This window comes from Nothobranchius furzeri, chromosome 8, assembly GCF_043380555.1.
Source record: "Nothobranchius furzeri strain GRZ-AD chromosome 8, NfurGRZ-RIMD1, whole genome shotgun sequence".
NCBI lineage: Eukaryota > Metazoa > Chordata > Actinopteri > Cyprinodontiformes > Nothobranchiidae > Nothobranchius > Nothobranchius furzeri.
In genome coordinates, this window is record NC_091748.1 from 46,664,317 (window position 1) to 46,691,795 (window position 27,479).

General features: G+C 43.3%; 2 protein-coding genes and 1 long non-coding RNA gene across 4 annotated transcripts in view; all 3 read right to left on the reverse strand.

Annotated features, from left to right (window-relative positions):
* LOC107397091 (flavin-containing monooxygenase 5) overlaps positions 1-22,915 on the reverse strand; it is a 31,573-nt gene extending 8,658 nt beyond the window's left edge. Inside the window, exons 1-7 of the mRNA XM_054736294.2 lie at positions 22,304-22,915; positions 21,843-21,981; positions 21,578-21,766; positions 16,096-16,261; positions 15,710-15,852; positions 12,974-13,164; positions 11,556-11,703 (exon numbers count right to left, since the gene is read on the reverse strand). Of these exons, the coding sequence (XP_054592269.2) occupies positions 11,556-11,703; positions 12,974-13,164; positions 15,710-15,852; positions 16,096-16,261; positions 21,578-21,766; positions 21,843-21,974 (969 nt within the window). The 5' untranslated portion in view covers positions 21,975-21,981; positions 22,304-22,915. The remainder of the gene's footprint in view (positions 1-11,555; positions 11,704-12,973; positions 13,165-15,709; positions 15,853-16,095; positions 16,262-21,577; positions 21,767-21,842; positions 21,982-22,303) is intronic.
* The window catches only part of LOC107397097 (flavin-containing monooxygenase 5), a 49,470-nt gene that overhangs the window by 18,478 nt on the left and 3,513 nt on the right, over positions 1-27,479 (reverse strand). The window contains exons 7-10 of one of the 2 annotated variants that reach the window (XM_015976994.3): positions 25,931-26,078; positions 25,606-25,813; positions 25,459-25,531; positions 24,525-25,362 (exon numbers count right to left, since the gene is read on the reverse strand). In XM_015976994.3, the coding sequence (XP_015832480.3) occupies positions 24,951-25,362; positions 25,459-25,531; positions 25,606-25,813; positions 25,931-26,078 (841 nt within the window). In that variant the 3' untranslated portion in view covers positions 24,525-24,950. Of the gene's footprint in view, positions 1-24,524; positions 25,363-25,458; positions 25,532-25,605; positions 25,814-25,930; positions 26,079-27,479 lie in introns of those variants that run through there. The other variant, XM_070554064.1, reaches the window with a different exon arrangement.
* On the reverse strand, positions 1,729-7,305 carry LOC139071528 (uncharacterized). Its single transcript, XR_011521385.1, has 2 exons — positions 7,176-7,305; positions 1,729-7,058 (listed from the first exon to the last, which is right to left on the reverse strand). It is a non-coding gene; the product is annotated as an uncharacterized lncRNA (long non-coding RNA).

A 27,479-nucleotide genomic window follows, 5' to 3' on the forward strand; every position in this document is an offset into this window, starting at 1 on the left:
GGGTAGACCGGATGTTAACGGCTGTGAATTTGGACAGGCCTAGCCTTCATGAACTCCCTCGGCGAACGTTCCGTCGCCTAGTAACCGTGGAACCGCTGGGCAGAAAGGAGAAGGAACTTCAAACGATGGAGCTCAACGTTTTATTTAGCTTTTTAACCCCCAGAAACCCAAATTTAGAAAACAACTGCAAAATCTTTTTTTAACCTTTCACATGTTGTTCTAGGAGGCCAGATAAACGGGCCTATTTACACATTTTAACAGCCAATAGTGTTGCAGAACTGAACAATAGCAATGTAAATGTGGTTTTAAAAAGAAAAAAAATGGGGAAGGTTTATTCTTGTAGACTTAAATCTGATGTTGTAATATTACAACCGTGGGTTTCTGGGGGTTAGTCATTTCCTTGACTGTTGGAGAGCTAATTCAGAGAAAATACTTTAGACAAGCTGAGCCTGAGCAAAGATGTGATAATAGTTTTTAATACTTTCTAAGGGTCTTAATTTGACCAAAACCGATTTATCACCTTTTAAGACTTTTCAAGACCCAGCGGATACCCTCTAGTAAACAATTCTCATTTGTAAACAAAAATAAAATTCAAGAGTTTAATGCAGAACTGATTTTATTTAGATATTTCTTTTATATGTACATGTTTAATATTCCTTAACCATTTTTTTCTAGCAAAGTAAAAAGCTGTCAAAGTTCTTCCTTCTCTCCTGTGCCCTCTGCTGCTCTGCCTCCCTCTGCAGCCTTATGTTCTCCCAAATCAGCTCCAGAAGCTGGTCATCGCTGGCACCTTCCCCTGGATGCCCATTTTCTCCAGAATAGTCTTAACAAACATGTAAGAAAAGAAACAGGAAGAGAAAAGAGGACAACGAGTTATTCCTTTCATGTTTTCGCAGAAAAATAAACTCAAACGAGTTTTTAAAATATGAGATGCCACAGCCGCCGAATACTTAGCTCCAGTGATCATGTGGTCCATCTTCGCCCTGAGCTTAATAAATTCCCTGGTTTTCTCTTTTGTTCCTAAAATACAAACTTCTATTAAAATCAGGGGGAAACGTAGCGGGAGAAGTACGACACCGAGCGAGGCCGAACATACGAGCCGAGACCGCAATACAAGCACTTTTACTGTAACATTTCTAACTAAAATAACGTTCATGTATCACCAAAAGTCCTTAACCTAACAGTTTTCAAGTTTATACTTACATTTATATGCGCAATCCTCTCCGACAGCTCCCGCTTCACTGTCCGCCATTGTTTTTAAGTTTTTCTGCCGGCCGGCCCGCAAGGCATCTTGGGCAATGCTACCTATTGAAGGATACACCGGACCCATCCTTCATTCAGGCGAAAAGAAGGCCGGATTCGTCGACCGCATGTGAAGGAGTCTTCGAATTGGGACAGGCCTAGTCGCGGCGCTGTGACGTAACCGGTAGTGATGGGAATTCTGGCTCTTTTTAGAGAGTCGGTTCTTTTGGCTCAGCTCACCAAAAAGAGCCGGCTCTTTCGGCTCCCAAGTGGCTCCTCAGATTTTCTGTTGCGTAGAGTACATTTATAACCAAAATAATGCAAAACTATGTGTAAAATGATTTACTAATGTAAAAAAATGCTATATATCAAATATTTATCATTTCTATGCATTTAATAACTGAACACTTTCAGAAATCTCCACTTTCCGACTGCTGGCGCTCATTTTCTCACCGTCTTCGTCACACTCCTCTCTCTCTCTCTCTCTCTCTCTCTCTCTCTCTCTCTCTCTCTCTCTCTCTCTCTCTCTCTCTCTCTCTCTCTCTCTCTCTCTCTCTCTCTCTCTCTCTCTCTCTCTCTCTCTCTCTCTCTCTCTCTCTCTCTCTCTCTCTCTCTCTCTCTCTCTCGCCTTTTTCCTCCTCCTCATTCCCTCTCGTCTCCCTCCGCCCGCATGTGCTCTGCTGTGTGTCTGAGTCTTATCCTCCCTCTTCCCCACCCCTACTGCTCTGTGTGTGGACAGTCTGGACACGCAGTTACACATGTTTACCAATCGCCTGTGGCTTTCACCAAAGCAAAAGGGGAGGGGGGAGGGGAGGGGACGGCTCCCAATGATGAGCCGGCTCCCGTCGTTCACTTCAAAGAGCCGGCTCTTAGAGCCGGTTCGTTCGCGACCGACACATCACTAGTAATCGGCCGACGAATCCGGCCGACATAGGATGCAGACCCTGAATTGAGACACAGCTATTGTCTAGCGATCTCGAGAATAGGCAACACATTCTGAAAAGAATTCAGCTTTCAGGTTTGTGGTGTTAACTTTGAGACTGATAACTTTGAGCAGACATAGATATTAAATCCAGTAGTCCAGTTCCACAAAACTGGTGGTACCCCAATTAATTAAAGGAGCATGGGGCAGAAATGTCCAAAAACAAAAAGTAAATGTTCATTCTTGTGAAGCTTATGGGTGATGAAGCATTTTAAACTAAAAAGAATGATGAAACCAGTTTATCATTCCATTTTGTTAAACAGGCTGTGTGCTTCAAAATGCAAAACATGTCGCGTCCGAATTTCCCGCGCTGTTTTAAGGATGTGACGTTATTTGACGCTTCAAGCGCGTTCTCGACAAGGTTCAAACCCGGAAAAACATTTGGAAGCTTGCCAGGTGGCGGTAATGCGTCTTTCACTACTAGCCACGTTAAAACCTCAAACAGAAGAGGAAGAACCCTGGAAATGGATTCTACAACTAGCAAACGACCAAGCGCAACTCAAAGCCCGCTAAAGAGTGGAACAAAGAAAAAGGTTTTATCAGCGGCATCTCGAGAGTCAAAAAGAAAATATGATAAAAGTCGGTCAGGGACCCGAATATCTATTGGTTACGCTCTGGAAGAATGGAGGCTGCTTCAACTGGATTTGGTGCCTGAAAAAGGATGCGGACATGGCTCATTTTCTAGTGACCAGGTAAGTGTTGGTCTCCTTATTTCTGCTGTAGGTCTCAGTAACGAGTAGGTAAACATATCAGAGCTGTATCTGCACAATTTGAGAAAATAAAATTAAACTTATGGATTTAGATAATGCTAATTTAGGTAATCTAACAAATCTTTGTGCAGATGAACAAGAAACTTATCTAAGCTAACGGTGTTTAGCATATGGCTTCCTGATCAGTTTAAAAAAGCTAAAAGCAACTAAGGTGTAATCAGATCACTACGTTTTGTGGACGACACGCCGCATGTGTTTGGAGATAAATGGATGCTCCGTTTATTCTGACGAGAAAAGTAAACAGAGCTTGATTTGATTATACCACTCAGCCGGAGGGAGCTAGCGTGCGTTAGCATGTTAGCTGTGATCAGGCTAACGGTTTGTATGTACCACAGAAGAGAACGGACATTTTCCAAACCAAAGATGAGTCTTTAGAATTATGTCATATTTGATCTACAGTCCAACCTCTAAGCAGGACTGTTACTTCAGTAGATAATGTTATTCGTGGGGTTTGTGTAACAGAACCCCATAAGAATATATTTTCCTAGCGCTATTGCTGTGCTACATAAGAATAAATAATAAGTCAGCCATAACAACATGTTTTACTAAAAGTAAAGTTGTGCAGAAGTTTGTATTTATTTTTCTAAATTTGTCCAGTTGAATGTAGGTCAGAATAAAATATGTTTGTGAAAATGATAAATAATTTTTTTATGACTGACATGCATTTTCATATTACTAGTTGTGCCACAGGTAAAGAAGCTTAGCCATTATTGATCTATGTAAACAGAAGGTGTAGAGTCTCAACCAACTTGTTGACATTTTTGTTTAAAAATGTGTTTTCCAGCTACCAGGAGAAGCAGGCTCCTGAAACTGCAATTCAGGGAGGTAATGTGCAGTCAACCTCAACACCCAGTAAGCGAACAGCAGCTAAAATGTTGCATCGATTATCTCCAACTGAACCTGTGTCTGAGGGGTTAGTATCTTTTCTTTAAAACAAATATTCACGTTTTTGTGCTATGATATTTCATACATTAAATTACACCTTGCATATCCACACTTGGTTCAGAACTAACATCACACCACCAAACACTTCTGACATTATCTTTACAGGGAAGATTTTCTAATGGCTGGTGTTGAGGCCTTAGCTGATGACCTAGATTTGGATCCTTTTGAAGAAAGGTAAATTTGTTCATGAGAAGTCTTGCCATATACGCAGGAAATTACTGCTGTACTGTGTGTAAAAAAGATAAAAACACAATAGTTCAGCAAATATATGTCATTATATATATTTATGTTGTGAAGTGTCAATTCACAGCAGATTGTTGTTATTTGCAGAAATAATTAATGACAGATGTATTAGGCTCCACATTTATCTCTTTAGAATCAGTACCATTTCAGGTAAGTTCCAGTATTTATCTTTACCTACAACAAATATTATTGTGTTGTCTGTAGTTTCAAATCCATGGATCTAGCTACGGATGCAGTCCAAATTGATGAGGACCAAGCAAACAACTTACTCAACAGTGTGTGAGTTGCAATGTCTTCTTATCTAGTGGTGGGCAATATAAACGATATAAGGTAGAAATTATATAAAATTGGGTAATTTTACGGCCCCCAGCTCGTCTAGGAGATGATGTTAAAGGGGGCGTAAAGAAAGATATGTGAATTACCGGACAAAACCAAGATTTACTCTCTTAGAGGAGTTTATTAACTAAAAAACACTGCTTTATGCAGGCTAAGACAAAATGAATACAAAACCAAAAGGACGTCCCACTGGGGAATTAACAATACTAAACAGAAGGATCATCCAATACAGGGTAAATAACAATACTATTAATAAACACAAAACGCCGGTACTAATCCGGGAAAGTAAAGGAATGAGACAAACACAAAAGGCTACACCAAAAGGGTGAGCTGAACTCTTTAACGAGTATTCTAATGGAGACAAAAACGAGCTCTGGCTACTAGGAAGTGTACCACACAGGTAATCAAAACGAAGACTTTAACGTCTGGTTTGCTAGGAGGGAAAAAGAGGAACACTCGCTTTAACACCAGGCCTCTGCTAAGCTTCCCTCCTCGAATGACAGAGGGAGCTGCCTTTTATAGGAAGCTCCCTGACTGAGAAGATTAGCGACACCTGGCTCAGCTAGAGCCAGGTGAACAGGTAGGAGCTCTGAGGCCACCTTGTGGCCACAAAACAGACAACGTCTGTAACAGGTAATGATAGTTTTTGGCTATATCGCAATACGGCGATATTGTGATAACACATGACGTCACTAAGATGTGCACCCTGCTGACAATGGGACAACAGAATGGCGGTGACTGCAAGCATGGAGTGGGCGGAGGAGGAGGCCTATATGCCTCAAGTGGCATATATTTGCCACATGAGGATATCTAAAAGCATGTCAATTTGACATCTATAAACAGATGATAAAATATATCGCAATATATATCGTTACTGCACATGCTTCAGATTATATCGCAATATAGATTTGAGGCCATATTTCCCAGCCCTATTCTTATCTACACTCTTTTTTTAAACTCCAAAGTCTTAAAACAATATATTAATTCTACTTTTATTTATTGTTTTCATAACAGAATAGAACTGTTATGAAAACTTTGTCATGCTGACGAAGTTTGCAGCCGCAAACAAAACGTTGCAGGTAAATAAAACCCTTCTATGTTTTAAAAAGAACTAAAAGATGGAATTGTTGTTTTATCCTTGTTCACAGGCTGGGATCCTAAAGGCAATTTCCATCCTACTTGTGTGGCTGAAGGACATCTTCAACCAATTTTGGTACATTTGTCAGAAAGCACAACATCGTGATATGTTTAATGTAAGTATTGTGACATCTTTTGGACAACAAGACAACAATGCACATTGACATAATTACCTTTCTTTTCATAATAGTGCCAGCTCTCGTGTTTCTGTTGGTGAGCGCTTCTGTCACATGTAAAGTTTTCAAATAAAACTTATTTTTTCTGTTAGGACATGTGGGTGGGTGTGCTTCACCATGTCACAGGGAAGCATGAATGGACCCGTGGCAAATGTGACCATGGACCACTTGATGCAACGTGGCATGGTGCCAGGATCTCCACCACACGAGGCTCTTCAACGAATCATGTTCAACAGACGCTGGTTGAAGGATGCCACCAATCTGACCTTTAGGTATATTAATAACATTTTCATAAGCAAAAAAGCTAAAGTGTCAATATCAAAGCTGAAAATTTACATATAGAAATGACGATTGTGGGTGAGAAGGCAATCAAAAGTGTGATTCCTAATAATCTATAAAGTTGTAGCTTTTGTTTTTTTACAGGTCAACTTCAGAACTCGAGTGTTTCCAGAATTGCATTCTCATGTAATCTATTGGGCCATTCCCATCTGTACCGGGTCGGCCCGGGCCGGGTAGCCCCAGTCGGCCCCAGCCTGGCCCGGTTGATTCCACACATCCTTGCCTTAAGTCTATGTGGGCTGATTCTACCCACCAATCAGAGGCTTGCTCTAATGGAAGGTGTGAATTTGCTGTCAGCAGTGGGTGTGTTGGCCCTGGTCGGCCTGAAGCAGACCCCCTCGAGAAGAGGGCTGAGAATGAGCCTTGGTTGGCCCGGAAAAACACCAGGCCACCCAGATATGTAAACAACCTACGCTACCCGGCCCGGGCCGACCCGGTACAGATGGGAATGGCCCATATGTATGATCTAATGCTGCTGTTCTCCTCTCCATAAAGGCCCCAGCTACGTGAAGCATCAAAAGACAGGAATGACTTCTTTCATGCGCACAGATTTATTAGAAATTAAGAAAAAATACTATGTACAAATGCAAATAACAGAACTTTTTTATACATAAATAAAAATAAATATACTGCACAAACAGTTTGTTTATTTTTGGGTGAAAATGCTGTCTTCAGCTAAAGTTATTTTGAGGTATTGTGCTGTTTTGGAACTACTGTAGTTGTAGATAAACGGTTTGGATTTTTGGGTTAGGGTGCCCTCAGTCAGGAAGACGGTGTCCTGGCGTCTCTTGCCGAAACTCCAGGTTATCCAGCATCACCCCTGGAAGACGGGTCACCACTCTCGAGAATATAATCTCTCTCCTCCTGGCTCAGGTGTTGTAAAGCTGTCTAGAAGTTAAAGAGCATATGTTTACATGACTAGATTCATATCTCCAGTGAGTGATGTTTTCGTTTTTGGCATCTATTATTTTATTTTATTTTTTTACACAAATGGCTACAACCAACCTGCATCTCAGCTATACTGGCAGCTCTCAGCTGTGCAAGCCGGTCTCGGTCCTCTTCTTTGAAAGCTGTTCGCTGCCTACCCCGGCGCCCTGGTCCTCTTGAAGGAGCTCTGGACCTCAACCTGCTGCCCTCACCCCTTGAGCGTGTCCTTCCCCGACCCTCGGAGCAACCTTTTCCTCTCCCCTTTCCTTTAGCCCCTGGTCTCAGACTTTCCCACGACACATCAAAGTCTGTGGCAGGCTCGGGCACACTCCATCTGAACTGTCTTCCATCACTGCTTCCAATGTGAATTCCTGAAAATCAATGACAGTAATGATAAAAATGACTGTATTACCCTGTAGGTCTTGTTGATATTATGATTTTATTTTGATACATTTTTGAACTAAACATTGATATTTATGTTCTTATTTACATTGTTGTGATGCCTGTCCTGTAATGAAATTGGTTTCAAAAATGATGTCAGTGACTTGAAATTGGATGTTCTTCCATGATGTATAAACAATAACATTAGCTTGTTAGTAAGCTTAGTGCAAAATAATAACTGTAATTGGTCTAAAAACATCAGAAATCACCTGCAGCCACAAAGCCTTATGCTAATAAAGTAGCATCATGTTACTGTCATGCTCGCCAGTCACAAAACTGGCTTATGAATATTTCATAGGAAGGAGCACTTGCTTTACATCACGAGTGTCATGGCTAAATTAAAATGCTAATGTTGTCATGGAACTTTACAAATATTAGACTAAAGTAACAATGTTACTTACTTCATCGCTCGACACGGTGCCTTGTTCGAGCCGCGCTCTGGCCGTACATCACTGTAACTTTTTTTTTTCTAGTGAAGAGTTTGTGCGCGCTCTCGTGCCGGGCTGCAGTTTCTCACAGCGCCGAGTGCGTCGCTAATGAGTTTCGTTTCTTCATCCTGCCCCATGCTCCTTTAATATAAGATTATAAACAACTAAACAAGCTAAATCTACACCACATTTGAAATATAGATATAAATCTATATTTATCGCTACAAAGACATGCAGAAAAACATTAGAAACTATGAGCATGGTGAGAGAGCAGGATCATTTCACCGGTAAATGACAATCAAGGAATGAAGAGTTTGGGGAATTCATGTTGTGGTTGGTTTTATTGTTTGTTGTATTCGTGATTTAGGTATGATTTGAAGGCTTTTTCAACTGTATTGATTAAGGATGCACCAAAAAAATGAACATCGGCCACTGAAAATCTTCGTCGTAAATTAATCCAAAAGTGCATTTACGGTTTGCGTCCAGAAGACCTAAAAAACAAAAAAAAAAGAAAAAAAAGAAACACAGCCTAAATAGACTGTCAGGTGAAACCTATTTTTGTTTCATCTCACTCCAACCTCTTGTGGCTATGTCACGAACTCCTCCTCCTCCTAACCACCCCTTACGGACCTAACTGGCGGAGCACTACATTACCCAGCATTCCCATCACCGGCGTGGGTGGAGGACGTCATCACGCCGACTCTATTTACGGAAGTGCCGCAGCTGAGTTATCACTCAGTCATCGTCCATGCCAGACATTGACCCGAGTTCTCAAGCTCACCAGCCCTCAAACCAAGAAAGAGACATTTCCTCGCTGCCTGCTACCAGTGAGTCAGCTTCCTTGTTCAGTCGGAACTGCCGCTCAGCCTCAGCTCCTGCCGAGCGCTGCGTTGCCGTTCCCAGATTAAAGCCGCGTTCTGTTTAACCCACCGCCAGCCACTCAGCGTCTGGGTCACACAGCCACGCTACAATTAACCTCCGTCAAACATCAGCTCAGCCAGTCAGACCTGACAGGCTACTTGCTCTTTTCTTCATGAAAAGTAAGGCACCTTTTCATTGGCCTAGTGGTAGAGAATCTGCCCTGGGACTGGGAGATCGAGGCTAAGAGGGTCATACCAAAGACCTTAAAAATGGGACCCAGTGCCTTCCTGCTTGATGCTCAGCTTTAAGTGGTTAGATTGGGAGGTTAACCACCAAATAGTTCCCAAGCACAGCCACAGCTGCAGCTCACCGCTCCCCACGGGGATGGGTCAAATGTGGAGATGAGTTTCACCAGTGTGTGATGATGACTTTGGGACTTTAAAAATTGTACATTCATACTGATTTCAAAAGTAAAGTTTTTATTTTAGTAATGCTGCTTTATTAAGATCATTGTTTTAATTTGGCACTAGTTCCTTTTGAGCGTAATGAGAAAGTAGTGAAGTGGCTCTCGTGATCATTTTAAACCAGTGGCACTCAATAGGCAGGCCTGGCCCCTGGGCAAAACATTTAAGGACCTCTAAGGGACTTATTATGACCTTCTACTTACTACTCTTGAAAGACATATTTCCCAATAGGAATCCTTACCCCTGTCCTTGGGAGAGAGAAGTAGTACTGTTATAATGACTGTTCTGGCTAAATTTGTTCTGTTCCAATGTCTCTCAATTTTTCTCTAAATTGTCTTTTTCAAAACTGGATAGTTTGTTCTCATGCTATACATGACTCACATGTTCATGCCTGTATTTAAAAGATATCTATCACTTGGACAGTAAAAAGTAGCAGAACAACTGATACTGTTTTTTTAAATAAATTATTACTTCCACAATGTTTCACAAACCCCTATCCATAATGCTTACTGTGTATGTGTCCATATAGGAACTACTGTTGTATATAGTGTCTTGTCTGTTTTATTTTTGCATTCTTGGCCAATTTTGTACTACTTTGCTATCTGTCTCAGCTGTGGTAACACAAACATTTCCCCACTGTGGGATCAATAAAGCCTTATCTTATCTTTCACAATAGGCACCCAAGGGCCAATATAAATGTGTTACATCAACCCCGTGATCTGGGGGGCATGGCACAGCCGAATTTTATACATCATTACTGGTTATCTAATATCAATGTATTTTCTTTTGGCTGAGGGGAAATGTCATTATGCCAAGTTAAGTGGCTGTGGAGGAAACTTTGTCTCTAAGCTCACCCACATGAAACAGGCATGTTAATCCGTTGATTGACTCTGCATGATGCTATACTAAAATGCTGTACTGGAATTGTTTCTTTCTTTCCCTCCAAGCATTAAAAAGCATTGAAATGACGTGTAGAACTCATGGCTGTGGCTGAACGCTGACTGTGTCTCCAGGTTCAGTGTAAAGTGTGTGGGTGCTTTCAAATGTGTCAAAAGCCTGGGCCTAACTAATAAAATCACCCAAACCAAATTAACCTTCTCAGTGGCCTAGTGGTAGTGTCCGCCCTAGGACTGGGAGTACGGGGTTCAAATCCTGGTTGGGTCACACCAAAGACCTTAACAATGGGACCTAATGCCTTCCTTCTTGACGCTCAGCTTTAAGGGGTTGGATTGGGGGGTTAGACTACCAAATAGTTTCCGAGCGAGGTTACAGCTACAGCTCACTGCTCCCCACGGGTATGGATGTAGTTTTTTTTTTGGGGGGGGGGGGCGCTTTCCAAAGTCAATTTTTGTCCTCTGCACCTTTTACCATCCAAGAACAAAATTACGCTATATTAAATAGACACTGGTTGAGCACTAGGACCAAGTGGAAAACAACGCTTGTGTTGAAGCCTGTTTCCCATTAGAACCATCCATAAGCTCATTTATTGGCTCGAAATGAGCTCTGTTGAAAAGATATTAAAAAATAAGTGTACAATTGTGACAATGAGTAGGAATTAAAATTAATAACAAGGTGAAAAACAAAGATGAATTGAAAGTATTAGATTTTTTTACTGCCACCTGTGTACTTGACAGTTCTGCATTCTTGACTTTGCATAAAAGAGGTTCTTATTCAGATTCTTTGTATACATACTGTAAAGACCCCCATCCCCCCGGTCCTCATGCTGGTTGAGGCCCCCCCCCCCCCGCTTCTAAAGTCAAAACTACGTCCATGCCCACGGTGGTGGGTCAAATGCAGGTTCGATCCCAGCTCCAACCAGAGAATGTTGATGTTGTGTCCTTGGGCAAGACATGTAACCCACCATTCGTGCTGGTGGTGGTCGGAGAGACCAGTTGCGCCAGTGTTCAGCAGGCCTTGCCTCTGTCAGTGCGCCCCAGGGCAGCTGTGGCTACATCATAGCTCATCCCCACCCGCATGTGAATGTGTGTGTGTGAATGGGTGAATGACTAATTGTGTTGTGAAGTGCCTTGGGGGGTTGTATAAAACCTAAGAAGGTGCTTATACATATACGGGCCATTTACAGTAATGCTGAAACCAGCTTTATGTTTGTTTCTTTTAGTTGATCCAGTATGGTGGGCTGGGTGGGGATGAGGGGTTTTGTTTTGTGTAACTTGTCCTGTTTGAAACCATTATAAAAATGTAATAAACATATCTTGTTCAAAAAAAGAAAATCACTAGGAATCAAAGAGGCAAATTAAACGTACCACCAGGTCAACATCTTCCACGAGGCTTCCATCATCAAATTCCACACAGGAGCCTTGAAATTGACGAACATTTGGTTTCACTTGAACAGTTCCAGATAAGATGCGGTTTGGAAGTTCATCGTTCACAGTGGGATGTTGGCTGAATAACCTGAGACCAAACAGACATACATAATACACACTGTAAATACGGAGTATAACTGAGAGTTATACAACTTTAGTAAAACGATAACTAATTATTATTTTTAATGACAAAATTTACAATACTAATGGCAATTTTTAACATGTTCTTTAGTAAAGATGCAGAAAGAACTTTTTTAGACAATGTTTAAATAGAGATGCTTCAGGTTTAGTTCATGTAGCACAGATAGGTCAGACGTAAATCTACAAAAACATTCACTCCACTAAAAAGCTAACAATGTATCTCAGATATTCATAAATTAATGTTTAACTCTTCACACAAAAACATATGCAACAACACCAACAACAGCTTGGGTTGATGATTTACTTTGTAGTTGACTTATTTGGACTGCTCTGAAGGATCAGATAAAGAAAGACAGAAAGATGGTAAATGATCCCCACCTGGTTGTTAATAAACAGAGAGGATGGGAAACTGTGAATTTTGATGTCAACTAGGGCTATAGTTGAGGGCAATGGGTGAGTGGCATGAGGAACCAGGGATGGATGAATTTGACGAAATTGTCCAGGTGTTCAAACATTTACACCAGGGGTGTCCAATGGTCTTTGAGAGCTACTATCCAGCATGTCTTAGATGATTTCCTGCTCCACCATACCTGATGAAACTGTTAAATAAGCGATCTAGAAGGTCATCAAGCTCCGCAGAAGCCTTTTAATCACCCACTGATTAAAATCATCATCAACTTTATTTCTATAGCTCTTTCAGTCAAATAGGAGATTAACCAAAGTGTATGCTCAACAAGAAACAACGCTGCAAAGGCCAACAAAGATATACATAAAAACAAATAAAAGCAAGAGCTATAGATAAGACAACAGAATATAAACAGGATAATATAGGATACAGGATAAATCAGGCCTGTTGGAGCAGGAAAACCTCCAAAACGTTGAGGTTGCTCTGCTAAAGTATAGAGCTCTCGAGGACCAGGATTGGACACCTCGATCTACATGGTGGTAGCTGAAATTTCGGCTGACAGGCCTCTGCAACATTGTATGGCCATCAGGCCAGAGTCTAACCCTAACCCCCAAATATAAATTTGGCTTGCAGCTTGGAAAAGCATGTCACTTGGAATAGACTAGCCTGGAATTTATTAAAAAATAAACCAAAGTCAACTGTGGCAAGATTTAAACCTCTGAAGAAGATGACACATTTATCAATTAAAACATTTCAAGGTTTGTAGATTATATTATATTATAAAGTGCTGATAGCAATAAAAACTGAGGACTTTGGCTTTAGGCTGTACAGAGCATGGTTGAATCTGCGGTTGAGCTGGCTCTCTCCAAGGGAACAGACGACACCATATGGTAGGATATTACGGAAAAAATAAGTAACTCTGTTTAAATACAAATCTAGGGGAATCCCTCTTTCCCCGACTCTGTTCACGATCCAGGCTCCCCTTCGAGTGCTCAGGTAAAGCTTTGGAAAAAAGACAAAGCTGTCAGCTATTTCATAGATACAGGTAATGGTAACACTTTACAATAAGGGACACAAAATTGTGATTTGTTACCAGGGAATGACTTAGCAGGTAATGGATAATGAACCAAGGACTAATACTGGTAAAAACATCCACCAGTCTTGTACAGGGACTAATGGGTTGTGAAGGAACTGGAGAGAAACAAATCACTACTTACTCAATACTTATCAATCATCTACAACATTTGTGTCCCATAAAGCAGCTGTTCCCAAACTTATTTAGTCACACAACCCCTTCTATATTTCAACCGTTTTGACGCACCATCCCACACCCCACACCTTTCCAAAGTCAGAGACTCTCTTGGCCAACTTGCTTCTCACACAAAACCTTCCATCAGGAATCTTGGCGTGACCTTTGACCCAGCTCTCACCCTGGATTCTCATGTCAGTTCTCTTGTTCGCTCTTCCTTCTTCCATCTCAGGAACGTTGCTAAGCTGAGTCCCATTCTGTCCCGCTCTGAGCTTGAGACAGTTCTCCACACCTTCATCTCCTCATGCTTTTAAGGTTGGTTTATGCTTGACGTGTCCGCGAGGTCCGCACGGCTCCGCGCGGAAAAGTTGCGTCATTTTGCGTCATTTTAACAACCACGCCCCTCCACCGCGCCTCCGCACGGCCCAGAATTTCCGCAACGCGCACCTCGGAAAATTTCTAACAACGCGGACGGACGGACGCGGAAAAACATGGCGGACCGGCAAGAACTAGTACGGCAGAGGTTCGTAAATACAGACATTTGTATGATTCGGCTCTCAAAGATCACCGTGATCAACATGTTGTTAATAATTCTTGGAGAGAAATAGCTCGCACTGTCGGAAAAGACGAGAACGCTGTTAAAAATGCTGAAATGTCGTGTTGTAAACAGTAATTTCTACTTCTACTATGGTGTAGTGTTGGATGCTTGCCGTAAAGCTCCATGCTGCCCCCTACAGTTTGGGAGAATATTGTCTCACCGCAGAGATGAGCCGCACGAACCATAAACACTGCGAGTTGTGAAGCGCGTTCCATCCGCGAGCCGCATCACCGCGCGGAAAGTGAATGCGTCAAGCATAAACCAAGCTTTATTAGACTACTGTAACTCTCTTTTCATGTGTCTGAGCAGAACCTCCCTGAACCGTCTACAGGTGGTTCAGAATGCCTGTGCTCGGCTTCTGACCAAGTCCTCCAAACACACCCACATCACCCCGCTTCTCCTCCAGCTTCACTGGCTGCCAGTCAACTTCAGGGTTCATTTCAAGATCCTGGTTCTGGTCTATAGGGCCTTACATGGACAAGCACCATCTTACATTGGTGATCTTCTTAGTCCCTACACCCCCAGCAGGTCCCTGAGGTCCAGTGACCAAAGCCTACTGGTTGTGCAGCGCACCAGGCTAAAGACCAAAGGTGACAGATCATTTGCTGCTGTGGCCCCCAGACTCTGGAACTCTCTCCCCCTGAGCCTGACATCAGTGGACTCAGTGGTCTCCTTTAAAAAGCAGCTGAAGTCTCACTTGTTCAAGCTGGCTTTTGTATGACCTTCTTCACCACTCTCTATTTATTCTCCTCTCCCCACCTATTCCACCTTCCTCAGGATCCACTGATTTCCCTCTTTCCTGTTTACTCTCTCTCTTTCTTAACACTTTTTAAAATCACAATTGTCTATTTTTTGCTCATTTTAAATATATTTTAACCATTTTCTAAATTCTTTGTTATATGTTTACATTTTTCGTTTTTGTGATGTGCCTCGTGATTTCTATCTTGAGAGGCGCTATAGAAATGATATTTTCTTCTTCTTCTAAAAAAAATGCCACAAGCAAGGAGACGAGTGATGCTCACAGAATGCAAATACTAGAGGAAATACTTAAAATGTCAACAGGTCTGTTCGTTGTTGACAAAATTCTTTGACTGGTAATGGCTGACTCTGAATCTGATGAAGATATTCACTTGCAAGAAAGACAGTGACACTGCAGCTGCGTGCAGCAACAGAGTCTGTGCGCTTCATGGGAGTAAGCACGCTGCACAAGCATGATGTGAAGCTTTTTTCACATTGTTCGGGACATGGTGGATGTAGAAACGATGGTAAAAAATATTACAAATGGTGACTTAGTGGGAATGTAAAAAAGAAAGTAAATAGGGGCAGACGTGGTAGATGCGAAACAAAAAGTAAAAGTGCGTCATAATCAACATAAATATTCCACGCATTCCAACCACCTGGTCCACATAAGGAACTTTCCTTGGATGAAATAATTGTTACATACAAGGTAAGGTTGACCCTGAAGCAGAATAAGCCCAAAAACCTGACAAATATGGCTCTAAAGCATTTTGTAATTGTATAATTTTTACCATTACATTTTCCACCTAGCGCATTCCCTAGCAGCAGCTAGTGCACCCCCAGGGGTGCGCGCACCACACTTCGGGAATCCTTGCCCTAAAGTAATGTGATAAATATTAAGCATATTCAACACAAAAATAATTCAGAAACATAAGGGAAGTAATAAATGATCTCAGTCTAACCTGTTTGGTGACTCTGCTCAGTTCAACTGCGATGTCTCCTCCTGAGTTGCCTATTCCGATTACCACCGCCTTCTTATTCCTCCACTCTTCAGGAGTTTTGTAGTCTCTGCTGTGAAAATACTTCCCCTTGAAAGTTTCAATACCTGAGGAAAAGAAGAGAAAAGGGATTTGTTTTCACATGGACTCCTTGCATCAGACTGAAACTGAAATAGATATTTACGATTTTATATAAAACACACAAATCAAACCTCAGGTTTCCAGTATTCTATCAACACTGTGGTTGTTGGGGATTATTGTTGATACAGTGATGCTGTGTGAAAATGACAATCCCCCTCAAACAGTGCTTTGTGAACATGGAGGAGATAAGGGTCTATACAGAACCTTACCTGGGAAGTCATGGAGAGGGAGGTTTGGCTGGCAGTGATGTCCAATACAGATCATCACTGCATCAAAAATGTGTTTCTCCTGTTTCCCATCCTTGTTCTCAGTTTCAACGTCCCACTGGCCTGATCGGGAGAAATCTGATCTCTGTTTGATCTGCAAGACTTTTGTCTGAGCACATAAAGACAGAAACAGCTGGCTTATATCAGAAAAGTGTTTATTTAACCAACTGAGAGTTAGTCTTTCTACTTCATGTATGAGAATTTTGACCCATATGTCGTCCACATATGTGGCTGTCTTCTGGCTGACTACCCAAAAGGACTCAATTTTGCCATTTCCCCACAACACATCCCAACAGTACATTACATCACTGCCATATAATCTGCCATAAAAAACAACAATCTCAGGGAAACAGAAGCTAAAGAACGAAGAATCAAGGTTACAGCATCTCTTTCTAATGCAAAGAGTACTCCTGCTAACCTGTCTCCACAAGAAAGAAAATCAGTCTCCTCCATCAGCAAAGACCAGAACATCACATTTTTACCTGCAGACAAGGTATGGTTATTCTGAATACAAAAGATTACCACAACAAAGTCATTGCACTTGTGAATGACAGTGACACATATGAAGCACTGAAGAGGGACCCAACAAGTGGATGCAAGGGGAAAATCACGGACCATACAGAAACTACTAAAGGACAAAGTAACCGACCGCTCATTCCTTCAGAATCTATCCAGGAGAAGCCACCCGATGTATATATGGTCTTCCAAAGATTAACAAGGAAGGAACGCCACTCAGTCCCCTCATTAGCAGCATCAACTCATTTACCCACAACACTGTGAAACATCTCTCCGCCATCCTGGCCCCACTGGTGAGACAGACCCAACATCACCTACAGAATTTGATGGATTTTGCAAGAAAGTTCAATATCTCGAACTGGCCTCAGGGGAAACCATTGTCTCATTGAATGTTACTTCACTCTTCACATGTATACCCACATGAAGCAGTCGCAGTTAGGAAACGGCTGGAAAAAGATGATTCCTTAACCCTCCCACTGTCCTAATGGGTGTGATCCTGTGTGAAAAGTTGGCCATTGAGCAGGGCTGATGGTTTAACCCTTGAGGTCCATGTGGCTGGGGTGAGGAGTGAGCACCACCTCACCCCTGCCAAGTGGACCTCAAGGGTTAAACCATCAGCCCTGCTCAATGGCCAACTTTCCTTGTGGGGTCACCCACAAAGATAGTGGGAGGGTTAAACAAGAGGACAAAACTGACTCCAGACCAGATCTGTACCTTGCTGGATCTCTGCCTTTCTACCACCTATTTCAAACAAGTTTTACAGGCAGAAACATGGATGATCCATGGGCTCCCCAGTGTCACCTATTGTCGCCAACATTTACACGGAGGAAATGGAAACCAGAGCATTGAACTCCTACACTGGAAACACACAAAGCCACTGGTTCAGGTATTCTCACGAAGGAAGTAGAAGACTTTACCAAGCACATTAATGCCGTGGACAAGAACATCAAGTTCACCAGAGAGGATGCACACAACCGGGGATGGAGCCGGAGCTTGTGGCAGAGGTTGAGCGGTACCGGCTAGATATAGTCGGACTCACCTCGACACATTGCATTGGCTCTGGAACCCGAGACCTGGAGAGGGGTTGGACACTCTACTTTGCTGGAGTTGCTCCGGGTGAGAGGCGGAGGGCTGGGGTTGGCTTTTTGTTAGCCCCGAGACTCTCTGCCTGTGTGTTGGGGTTTACCCCGGGGGACAAGAGGGTAGCTTCCTTGCGCCTTCGGGTCGGGGAACAGGTCCTGACTGTTGTTTGTGCTTATGGGCCAAATATCAGTTCAGAGTACCCACCCTTTTTGGAGTCCCTGGGACGAGTGCTAGATAGTGCTCCATCAGGGGACTCCATTGTCCTGCTGGGGGACTTCAATACTCACGTGGGCAATGACAGCTTGACCTGGAGGGGTGTGATTGGGAGGAACGGCCCACCTAATCTGAACTCGAGCGGTGTTGTGTTATTGGACTTCTGTGCAAGCCGCAGTTTGGCCATAACGAACACCATGTTCGAACATAAGGATGCCCACCGGTACACTTGGTACCAGGGCAGCCTAGGTCACAGGTCGATGATAGATTTTGTAGTCGTATCATCTGACCTGCGGCCGTATGTTTTGGACACCCGAGTGAAGAGAGGGGCGGAGCTGTCAACTGATCACCACCTGGTGGTGAGTTGGATCAGATGGCAAGGGAACATGCCGCGTAGACCTGGCAGACCCAAACGCATAGTGAGGGTCTGCTGGGAACGCCTGGCAGAAGAACCTGTCAAGACGGTCTTCAACTCCCACCTCCGGCAGAGCTTTGACCACGTCCCGAGAGCAGTGGGGGACATTGAGTCCGAGTGGGCCTTGTTCCACTCTGCGATTGTCGAGGCGGCTGTTGCTAGCTGTGGTCGTAAGGTGGCCGGTGCCAGTCGTGGTGGCAACTCCCGTACCCGCTGGTGGACACCAGAGGTTCGGGGAGCTGTCAGGCTGAAGAAGGAGGCCTACAGGGCGTGGCTGGTCTGTGGGTCTCCGGAGGCAGCAGACAGGTACCGGATAGCCAAACGGGGTGCAGCAGTGGCAGTTGCCGAGGCAAAATCTCGGGCGTGGGAGGAGTTTGGTGAGGCCATGGAGAAAGACTATCGATCGGCTCCAAAGAGGTTCTGGCAAACTGTCCGGCGCCTCAGGAGAGGAAGGCAGCAACTCGCTCACACTGTTTACAGTGGGGAGGGGGAGCTGCTGACGTCAACTGAGGCTATAGTCGGACGGTGGAAGGAATACTTTGAGGAGCTCCTCAATCCCACCAATGCGCATTCCGAGGAGGAACCAGAGCTGGGAGGCCTGGGGATGGACTGTCCGATCTCGGGGGCAGAAGTTGCTGAGGTAGTCAAACAACTACACAGCGGCGGAGCCCCGGGGGCGGATGAGGTTCGTCCTGGGTATCTCAAGGCTATGGATGTTGTAGGGCTGTCATGGTTGACACGTCTCTACAACATTGCGTGGTCATCGGGGGCAGTTCCTAGGGAGTGGCAGACCGGGGTGGTGGTCCCCATCCTTAAGAAGGGTGACCTGAGGGTGTGTTCCAACTATAGGGGGATCACACTCCTCAGCCTCCCTGGAAAGGTCTACGCCAAGGTACTGGAGAGGAGGGTCCGATCGATAGTTGAATCTCAGATAGAGGAGGAGCAATGTGGTTTTCGTCCTGGCCGTGGAACTGTGGACCAGCTCTATACCCTTGCAAGGGTGATGGAGGGGGCATGGGAGTTTGCCCAACCAATCCACATGTGCTTTGTGGATTTGGAGAAGGCTTATGACCGTGTCCCCAGGGGCACCCTGTGGGGGACGCTCCAGGAGTATGGGGTGGGTGGCTTTCTGTTAAGGGCCATTCAGTCCCTTTACCAGAGGAGCGTGAGTTTGGTCCGCATAGCCGGTAGTAAGTCGGACCTGTTCCCAGTGAGGGTTGGACTCCGCCAGGGCTGCCCTTTGTCACCGGTTCTGTTCATCACTTTTATGGACAGAATTTCTAGACGCAGCCGTGGTGTGGAGTGTGTCGAGTTTGGTGGCAGGAGAATCTCGTCTCTGCTTTTTGCGGATGATGTGGTCCTCCTAGCTTCATCCAGCTCTGACCTTCAGTTCTTGCTGGGTAGGTTCGCGGCCGAATGTGAAGCAGCTGGGATGAGGATCAGCACCTCCAAATCTGAGACCATGGTTCTCGACCGGAAAAGGGTGGCTTGCCACCTCCGGGTCGGGGGAGAGGTCCTACCTCAAGTGGAGGAGTTTAAGTATCTCGGGGTCTTGTTCACGAGTGAGGGTAGGAGGGATCGGGAGATCGACAGGCGGATTGGTTCGGCGTCTGCAGTGATGCGGACGCTGAGCCGATCTGTCGTGGGGAAGAGGGAGCTGAGCCAGAAAGCCAGGCTCTCGATTTACCGGTCGATCTACGTCCCAATCCTCACCTATGGTCATGAGCTTTGGGTAATGACCGAAAGAACGAGATCGCGGATACAAGCGGCCGAAATGAGTTGCCTCCGTAGGGTGGCCGGGCTCAGCCTTAGAGATAGGGTGAGGAGCTCGGACATTCGGGAGGGACTCGGAGTAGAACCGCTGCTCCTCCGGATCGAAAGGAGCCAGTTGAGGTGGTTTGGGCATCTGGTCAGGATGCCTCCTGGACGCCTCCCCGGGGAGGTGTTTCGGGCATGTCCTGCCAGCAGAAGGCCCCCCGGGTCGACCCAGGACACGTTGGAGAGGTTACATCTCCAATCTGGTCCAGGAACGCCTTGGGGTCCTGCCGGAGGAGCTGGTGGACAAGGCTGGGGAGAGGACGGCCTGGAGCTCCCTAATTGGGATGCTGCCCCCGCGACCCGGACCCGGATAAGCGGAGGAAGACGAAGACGAAGGATGCACACAACAACAAATGCCCTTCTTGGACTGCTGTGCAAATTGAACAAGATGGAAGTCTCAGCATTGAAGTCTACGGGTAACCAACTCACACAGACCAGTATTTACATTTCGACTCACATCACCCACTGGAGCACAAAATGTCAGTCATCAGGACTTTACACCATCGGGCCGAGAACATTCCCACAAAGACTGAAGGAAGGCAAAAGAAAGAAAAACACATCAAGAAAGCTCTCCAAAGCTGCAGATACCCTAACTGGGCCTTTGTGAAATCTACAAATAAGTCTGGAAAAGCATCCACAGCAGCAACCAGCAAAGAAAAGGACAACAGGAGCACAGGCGCATACGTGGCAGGAGTCTCAGATAAACTTAGAAGAATCTTTTTTTTGGGGGGGGCTTATGATGATGATGACCCGCACTTGTATAGCGCCTCTCAGAGTAAGGACTCCAAAGCGCTTTACACTACAGTGTATAATTCATCCATTCACGCACACATTCATACACTGGTGGGGATGAGAGGCGAGGCTGCCGAGCACAGGTGTCACCGGACCCTCCGACCACCACCAGCAGGCAAGGTGGGTTAAGTGTCTTGCCCAAGGACACAACAGCAGAATTCTCTGTCCGGAGCCGGGATTGAACCTGCAACCTTCTGATTACTGGACAACCCACTCAACCTGTTGAGCTACTGCATGTTTCACCTTTCCAACACCTATGCATCTCTGAATCTAATTCCCATACAGTTTCAGTCTAGGTCACACTTTCTTGCATCTAATCAATGGAACAATTCCCTCACAATACAGGCTAATGACCCCAACGACTCACCGGGAGGTTGGGAAGAGGGGTATGCACAGGTAGTTTCTCCTTGCTAAATAACAGTAGACAGCAACATTTTATAAACTTGACCCTCCCCATTCCAGAAGTCTAGTTGCCTTCATTCGAACCCCTTTGGATTACCATGATCTGGATGACTGAGAATCTTCACTGGCAAACTGAGAGTGAAGGGTTCTCTGTGTCCAAAAACAGCAAATAAAGTTCTTTCTCACATTAAAGCGTATGTGCTTGGTGAGCTGGAAGTGGTCAGCATACATCCGAAAGTAGTCCATGATGAGGGAGTTGTGCATGAAGTTTGGGAATTCTGCAGGAATGGGGAAGTCACTGAAACACATCCTCTCCTTGGAGGTGTTGATGATGACTGAGTGGTAGATGCTGGCCCGGTCTGGTTCTGGATTCTCCTGCAAATGACACAACCAGAGGCTCAGAGGAAGCAGAACTTCATCTCCTCCTCCAGCATGCACCATCATCACCCACCTTAAACCTCCAGAGACCTCCAATGTCATTGCTGCTTTCATAGCAGATGGGCTCCAGCCCTTCATCCAGGCAGCATTTAATACAGGCCAGACCTGAACTCCCTCCTCCTACTATGGCCACACGACGAGTCATGCTGCAGCTATGGGGAACAAGTCAGTTCAAAAGGGGTTGAGCTGCCAGCAAAGATCAGGCATCCATGTAACAAGGGAAAACCGTCATTAAAAAAAATCAGATAACCAGATGGCCTTCTTGACAAACATAAAAAACTCAATAATAAAACAAATGTTTAATTTGAATTGCACAAATTAAAATGTACAACATAAGTTCATGAGTAACATTTTCGACAGATCTAGGAAAAACAATGCAATGCACACAATGCTTTTAGTCAACTTTCAACAACCTGAAAACAATGTTCCTTATGTTTAAATGTACACAAAATAAAACATTTTTAAGTATCTTACTTTTTCAGTCTAGAGAAGAACACTTCTTCTGATGCCTGATTCTGTTTAGCAGGTGGAGTGTGACTGAACACTGACCCTGGATTTTATTTCTGCAGAGAGGGCAAAGTCAACAAGACTTCTGGCATGCAACACGCTACATTTAACAATCATTTGCTAATGCAGACCACACCTATTAGAAGTGGAGTTTTGAGGAACCTTTCTGGTTACACTGGACAAGTCCAGCACTCTCCAGGTCAGGGGTGCCAAACCCTGATCATTGAGAGCTCCTATCCAGCATGTCTTAGTTGTTTCCCAGTTCCAGCATGCCCTATTCAATGATTATATGACCCATTTAGCAAGTCATCAAGTTCTGCAGAATCATGTTAACCTCCCAATTATTGGAATCAGGTACACCTAAGGAGAGAAACATGTAAAATTAGCTGGATAGGGACTGTCAAGTACCAGGGTTGGACACCACTGCTTTTAGGTATTACTGAAAATGACTAAGCACTTACAGACATGCAATTCTGATTCTTCATGAAACACGAAAGACAAATTTATAATTTAATATAATATGTGCCTGCCTGCCTGCCTGACTGACCACGGAACCTGCCTATCTCCTTAGTGCCTGTCTGAACCGGAGTTATCATCTTTATTGGCAGCCCTCACCGCAGAATGCTGTTGCTGTTTTCAGGAGGTCAGTCACTCTCCGTAATTTATCTGATCATCTCCCTCGCTGACTGTTTTCTGTCTCCCAGGCCGGAACCGACTCCAGCGGGTCCCAATCGCTATATCAAGTCCTTAAACATTTTAAACGTTCTCTGTGTGGCTGTTGTTGGATCCGGCTGGTCGATGCTAGGTCTGACCATGACAAAGAATAAAATTTACAACCTAATTTGAAAATCCGCAAAATTCTTTTGACAGATTTAAAAAATATAAACATTTTTGAATGCAAAACTGCTATACAAAATCTGAAAATATCATTCCTGATCTTAAAATGCACATAAAAATAAAATGAACGGTCTTACTTTATCGGTCCAGAGAAGAACAGCTTCTTCGAGGCCTGGTTTTGATGAGCAGTTTGAGTGTGACTGAACATTGACCCTGAATTTGTTCTGGCAGAAAAGTCAACAGGGCTTCTGACATCCAAAACATTACATATAACAATTATTTGCTATTGCAGACCACACCCATTAGAGGAGTTCAGGGAACCTCTCTGGTTTAAAAAGCCCAGCAGCACCGTCCAGGTCAGGGTTGCCAAACCATGGTTGTTGTGAGCCCTATTTTTACTCCATTCCACCATGTCCTTTTCAATGATTAAATGATCCATTCAGCAAGTGATCGAGCTCTGCAGAATCATGATATTCACCCAGTTTTTGAAATCAGGAGCGCCAAAACAGAGAAAAGGGTAACATTTTGGCTTTAAGGCTTTTATTTTTGTTATTTTAAGGTCTTACTATATATATATATATTTTTTAATGTGATCTTAAATTTTATGGTATTTTTTTCTTTTTACCTTTTATGTTAAACCATTTTGTCACCTTCCAGGGGTGTGGAAATTGCTCTACATATAAATAAACTTGATTTTCTGGATACAGGCCCTCAAGGACCAGGTTTGGACATCCTTGATATTAGGTATTACTAAGCACTTAAGACATGCATTTTGATACTTCATGAAGCTAGAAAGAAAAATGTGTAAGTTAATATAATCTGTGCAACAGTGATATGAGACATCTATAGAAGTGCTCAAAAGGAAGCAAGTAAACCCAAAATAATAAAGGCCCCAAACTAAACCCTGAGGCACACCACCACAATGATGGCCAGAGGATCTCCTCGAACTTTTAGTAGCCACAGAACGATCATAAAGGCAGGAAGAAAATGCAAACTAAATACAATGCATCATTACAAACAAGGATGTTCAATCTGCTGTTTGGTCAGAGAGTGGGACTACCAGTAACCAGTTTCTTTGTTCTGATTCTAAAACTACTTAAGGTGTTTTGCAGAAAACCATTAGTTTGTAGTACATAAATTACAGAATTTCTCTAACTTAATCCCAGTTGACATTGTATATAATCTAATAAACCAATAAAAAATCCTCGTATGTATACTGGTTTTTATTGTTTGTGGAGAATAAAAAAAAGATTTTCTGCATAAATTACTTTTTTAACAATTATAAAAATGCTCAGAATGAAAGCAGTTTCATGCTACTCTTCATTTACATAGGCAAAAACACAGTAAGACATACAAATACAGTATTTATTGGGTTTATTGAAAAGGTTTGACTATTTCAATGACAAATTACTAAAAAAAATGCTAGTTTTCTATACACTTCATATATTTTTATCCTATAAACTGGTATGTGATGGTTGACAATGTTGATGCTGTGTTTAAGAAGCCTACAAAGCAAAAGAAATGCATTTAAGCAAAAACTGTTGTTTATTTCCAACCCTTAAATTTAGCCATCTCACAGCTATAGAGAATTACCACAGAAGTGCTAAACTGAAGTACTGAGCTGAATAACACTCTTGTGTAGTATAAGATTGGGTTTAGTAAACAAAGTTATTGAAGTATTTTGGATATTTCTGTAGATAAGAACAAAGTTTCCCTTCATGAACATTAGCTAATACTGTAAATACAGCAGAATCATTCACTAGTGAAATTTGCATTACTATGCAGTGAGGTATGCTCTAATGTTGTCCAGCAAAGCGGTGGGATCCTGCAGGAAAGCCGGAAAGTTGTTCCTGTGGTGGTAGGCCCACACGCCCACAGCTGCGGTGAACATGATCAGAGGCCACTTGGAAGCTTTCTTGGGTTTGGGCTCATCAGACAGCCTGGTCTGCAAGGGTTTAGCTACTCTCTCCCACTGGGTGAAGATGGCCTGGCGTGCTCCGACCCACTTTCCTGGTCCTCTGAGGCGGTACTGGTATGGGGTGCTAGGACCCAGCAGCACTTTCAGTCCCAGCTGAGGGTCGGTCAGCAGCATCCTCATGATTCTGGGACGAACTCCCACTAACTCTGCAATCTGGTCCATGTAGTCAACATAGTCCACTTGGATGGTATGTCTCGGACTGGCGACGTATCTAATAGTGGGATTAAAGTTAAAAACATGTAGACAATTATCTGGTTACAAATGAAACTTGTATAGCAGGTAACCATAAAGGTGATTCATGGTGTACCTTTTAGCCATGGCTTCCTGCTTACACTTGATATCTCTGAGCATAGCAGCTGCTGGAGGAAGCTTTATGCAGCCTGGTGAAAAAAGACCCGCATTTGTTTAATTAGTAAACAATGAATTAGTCTATGAACGAAAAAGAAAGCCTTACCTTTGAAGACTCGAGTGGCCCATCTAGCCTGCATCTCAGAAATGGGCATGATGGCGCCCAGTGGCTGCACCAGACCAATGATAGCCAGCGTGGGGTGGTCCAGTTCAGGAGGAAACACGTACTTGTACAGAGATGCTTTGTTCTCTGTCACTGAAACCACTCTAGAATCCAGGAATGGGTAGGAGAACTTGTAGCCTGTTGCAAACACCTACAGGATAAAAATAAGTTCACGTCAGTTGTCAAGCCACCTAATTACTGTGTCAATGTCTAAAAGAACAAGACACGCAGAACATCATTAAGAATCAAAGAGGAAAATTAAACGTACCACCAGGTCAATATCTTCTACGATGCTTCCATCCTCAAACTCCACGCTGGAGCCCTGAAATTGGCGGATGTTTGGTTTCACTTGAACAGTTCCAGATAGGATGCGGTTTGGAAGTTCATCATTTATGGTGGGATGTTGGCTGAATAACCTGAGAAACATAAAAGACATAATACACAAAGTAGAAGAGTTGTACAACTGTAGAAAATTATGAGATACCAGTTTTATTAATTTAGTACAAAATGAAGAGTTCATTATACAAAAGCAGGTAAAAACCATTTTGATTAAAATGTCCAAACTTTATTTAGACTGATCTCTGGTGCAAATGACAACATTATATACTTTAAAACATGTCTGCATTTTTGCAGGTTTTATCTTGCAAATGAACTCTTCAATTTACAAAGCAGTTTCAATGAACAAATAGTGTTCTTTAGCAAGGATGCAGGAAAAACATTTTTCAGACAGTATTTAAATAATCTTCAGTTTTAGTACATGTAGCTGTTATGGTTGGCCATGGTAACAGGAAATAACACAAATAGACAGAATTCCTTTTCCAAACTTTTTACGAACATGCGTCACATATAGCAGTCAGGCATCCATCTTCCCTCTCTCACCTATGTTCTCTCATCATCTACTGCCCCCTAGCGGTAGACCACAGCAGCACAATAGGTCAGGCGTAAATCTACAAAAAGCTCACGTCACTAAAAAGTTAATGTACTTCAGATATTCATAAATTAATGTTTAACTCATAGTATGCACAAACACTAACAATGATTGACTTTGTATTTGACTTGTCATTTGAACGGCAGCTATGCATTTCTGAAGGATCAGATAAAGAAAGACAGAAAGATGGTAAATTATCCCCACCTGGTTGTTAGTTAATGTCAACTAGGGATATAGTTGGGGGCAATGGATGGAATACTTCAAACCAACTAAGACGTGTTGAAGTGAGGAATCAGAGCTGGACCAATCTCTAGGGTAGAAGTAATCTAGGTGTTTAACAGCTACATCAGGGGTGTCCAATCCTGGTCTTAAGAGAGCTACCATTCAGCATGTTTTAGATGATTTCCTGCTCCAATTCACATGATTCAATGGTTGATTCCCCTATCCAGAAGCTCAAGCTCTGCAGAATCCCATTAATCACCCACTGATTAAAATCAGATCTGTTGGAGCAGAGAAACATCCACGATGTAGAGGTTGTTCTGCTAATGTATGCTAAATAGATGCCCTCGAAGATCAGGGCCCTCATTTAGCAACCATACTTGTGCACAGACCTGTGCGCATTTTGTGTGTTAGAAACAATTTTACACATCATGTGGTATTCATCATTTTGTACTTGAGTGTGGAAATGTTCCCAAACATAAAAAAAGGCTCTGACCTTGCATACAAACAGCATCTAGTGGTAGGACAGGGGAACTGCAATACTGAAGGTCTCAGTCGTCCACACATGTTCCTCATCCACTAATTATTATATGCAATAAATAATTATATCAGTGGAAAATTAGCTTTATTACATAACGAGTGTTACATTTTGTAATGAGGCTAAATTAGA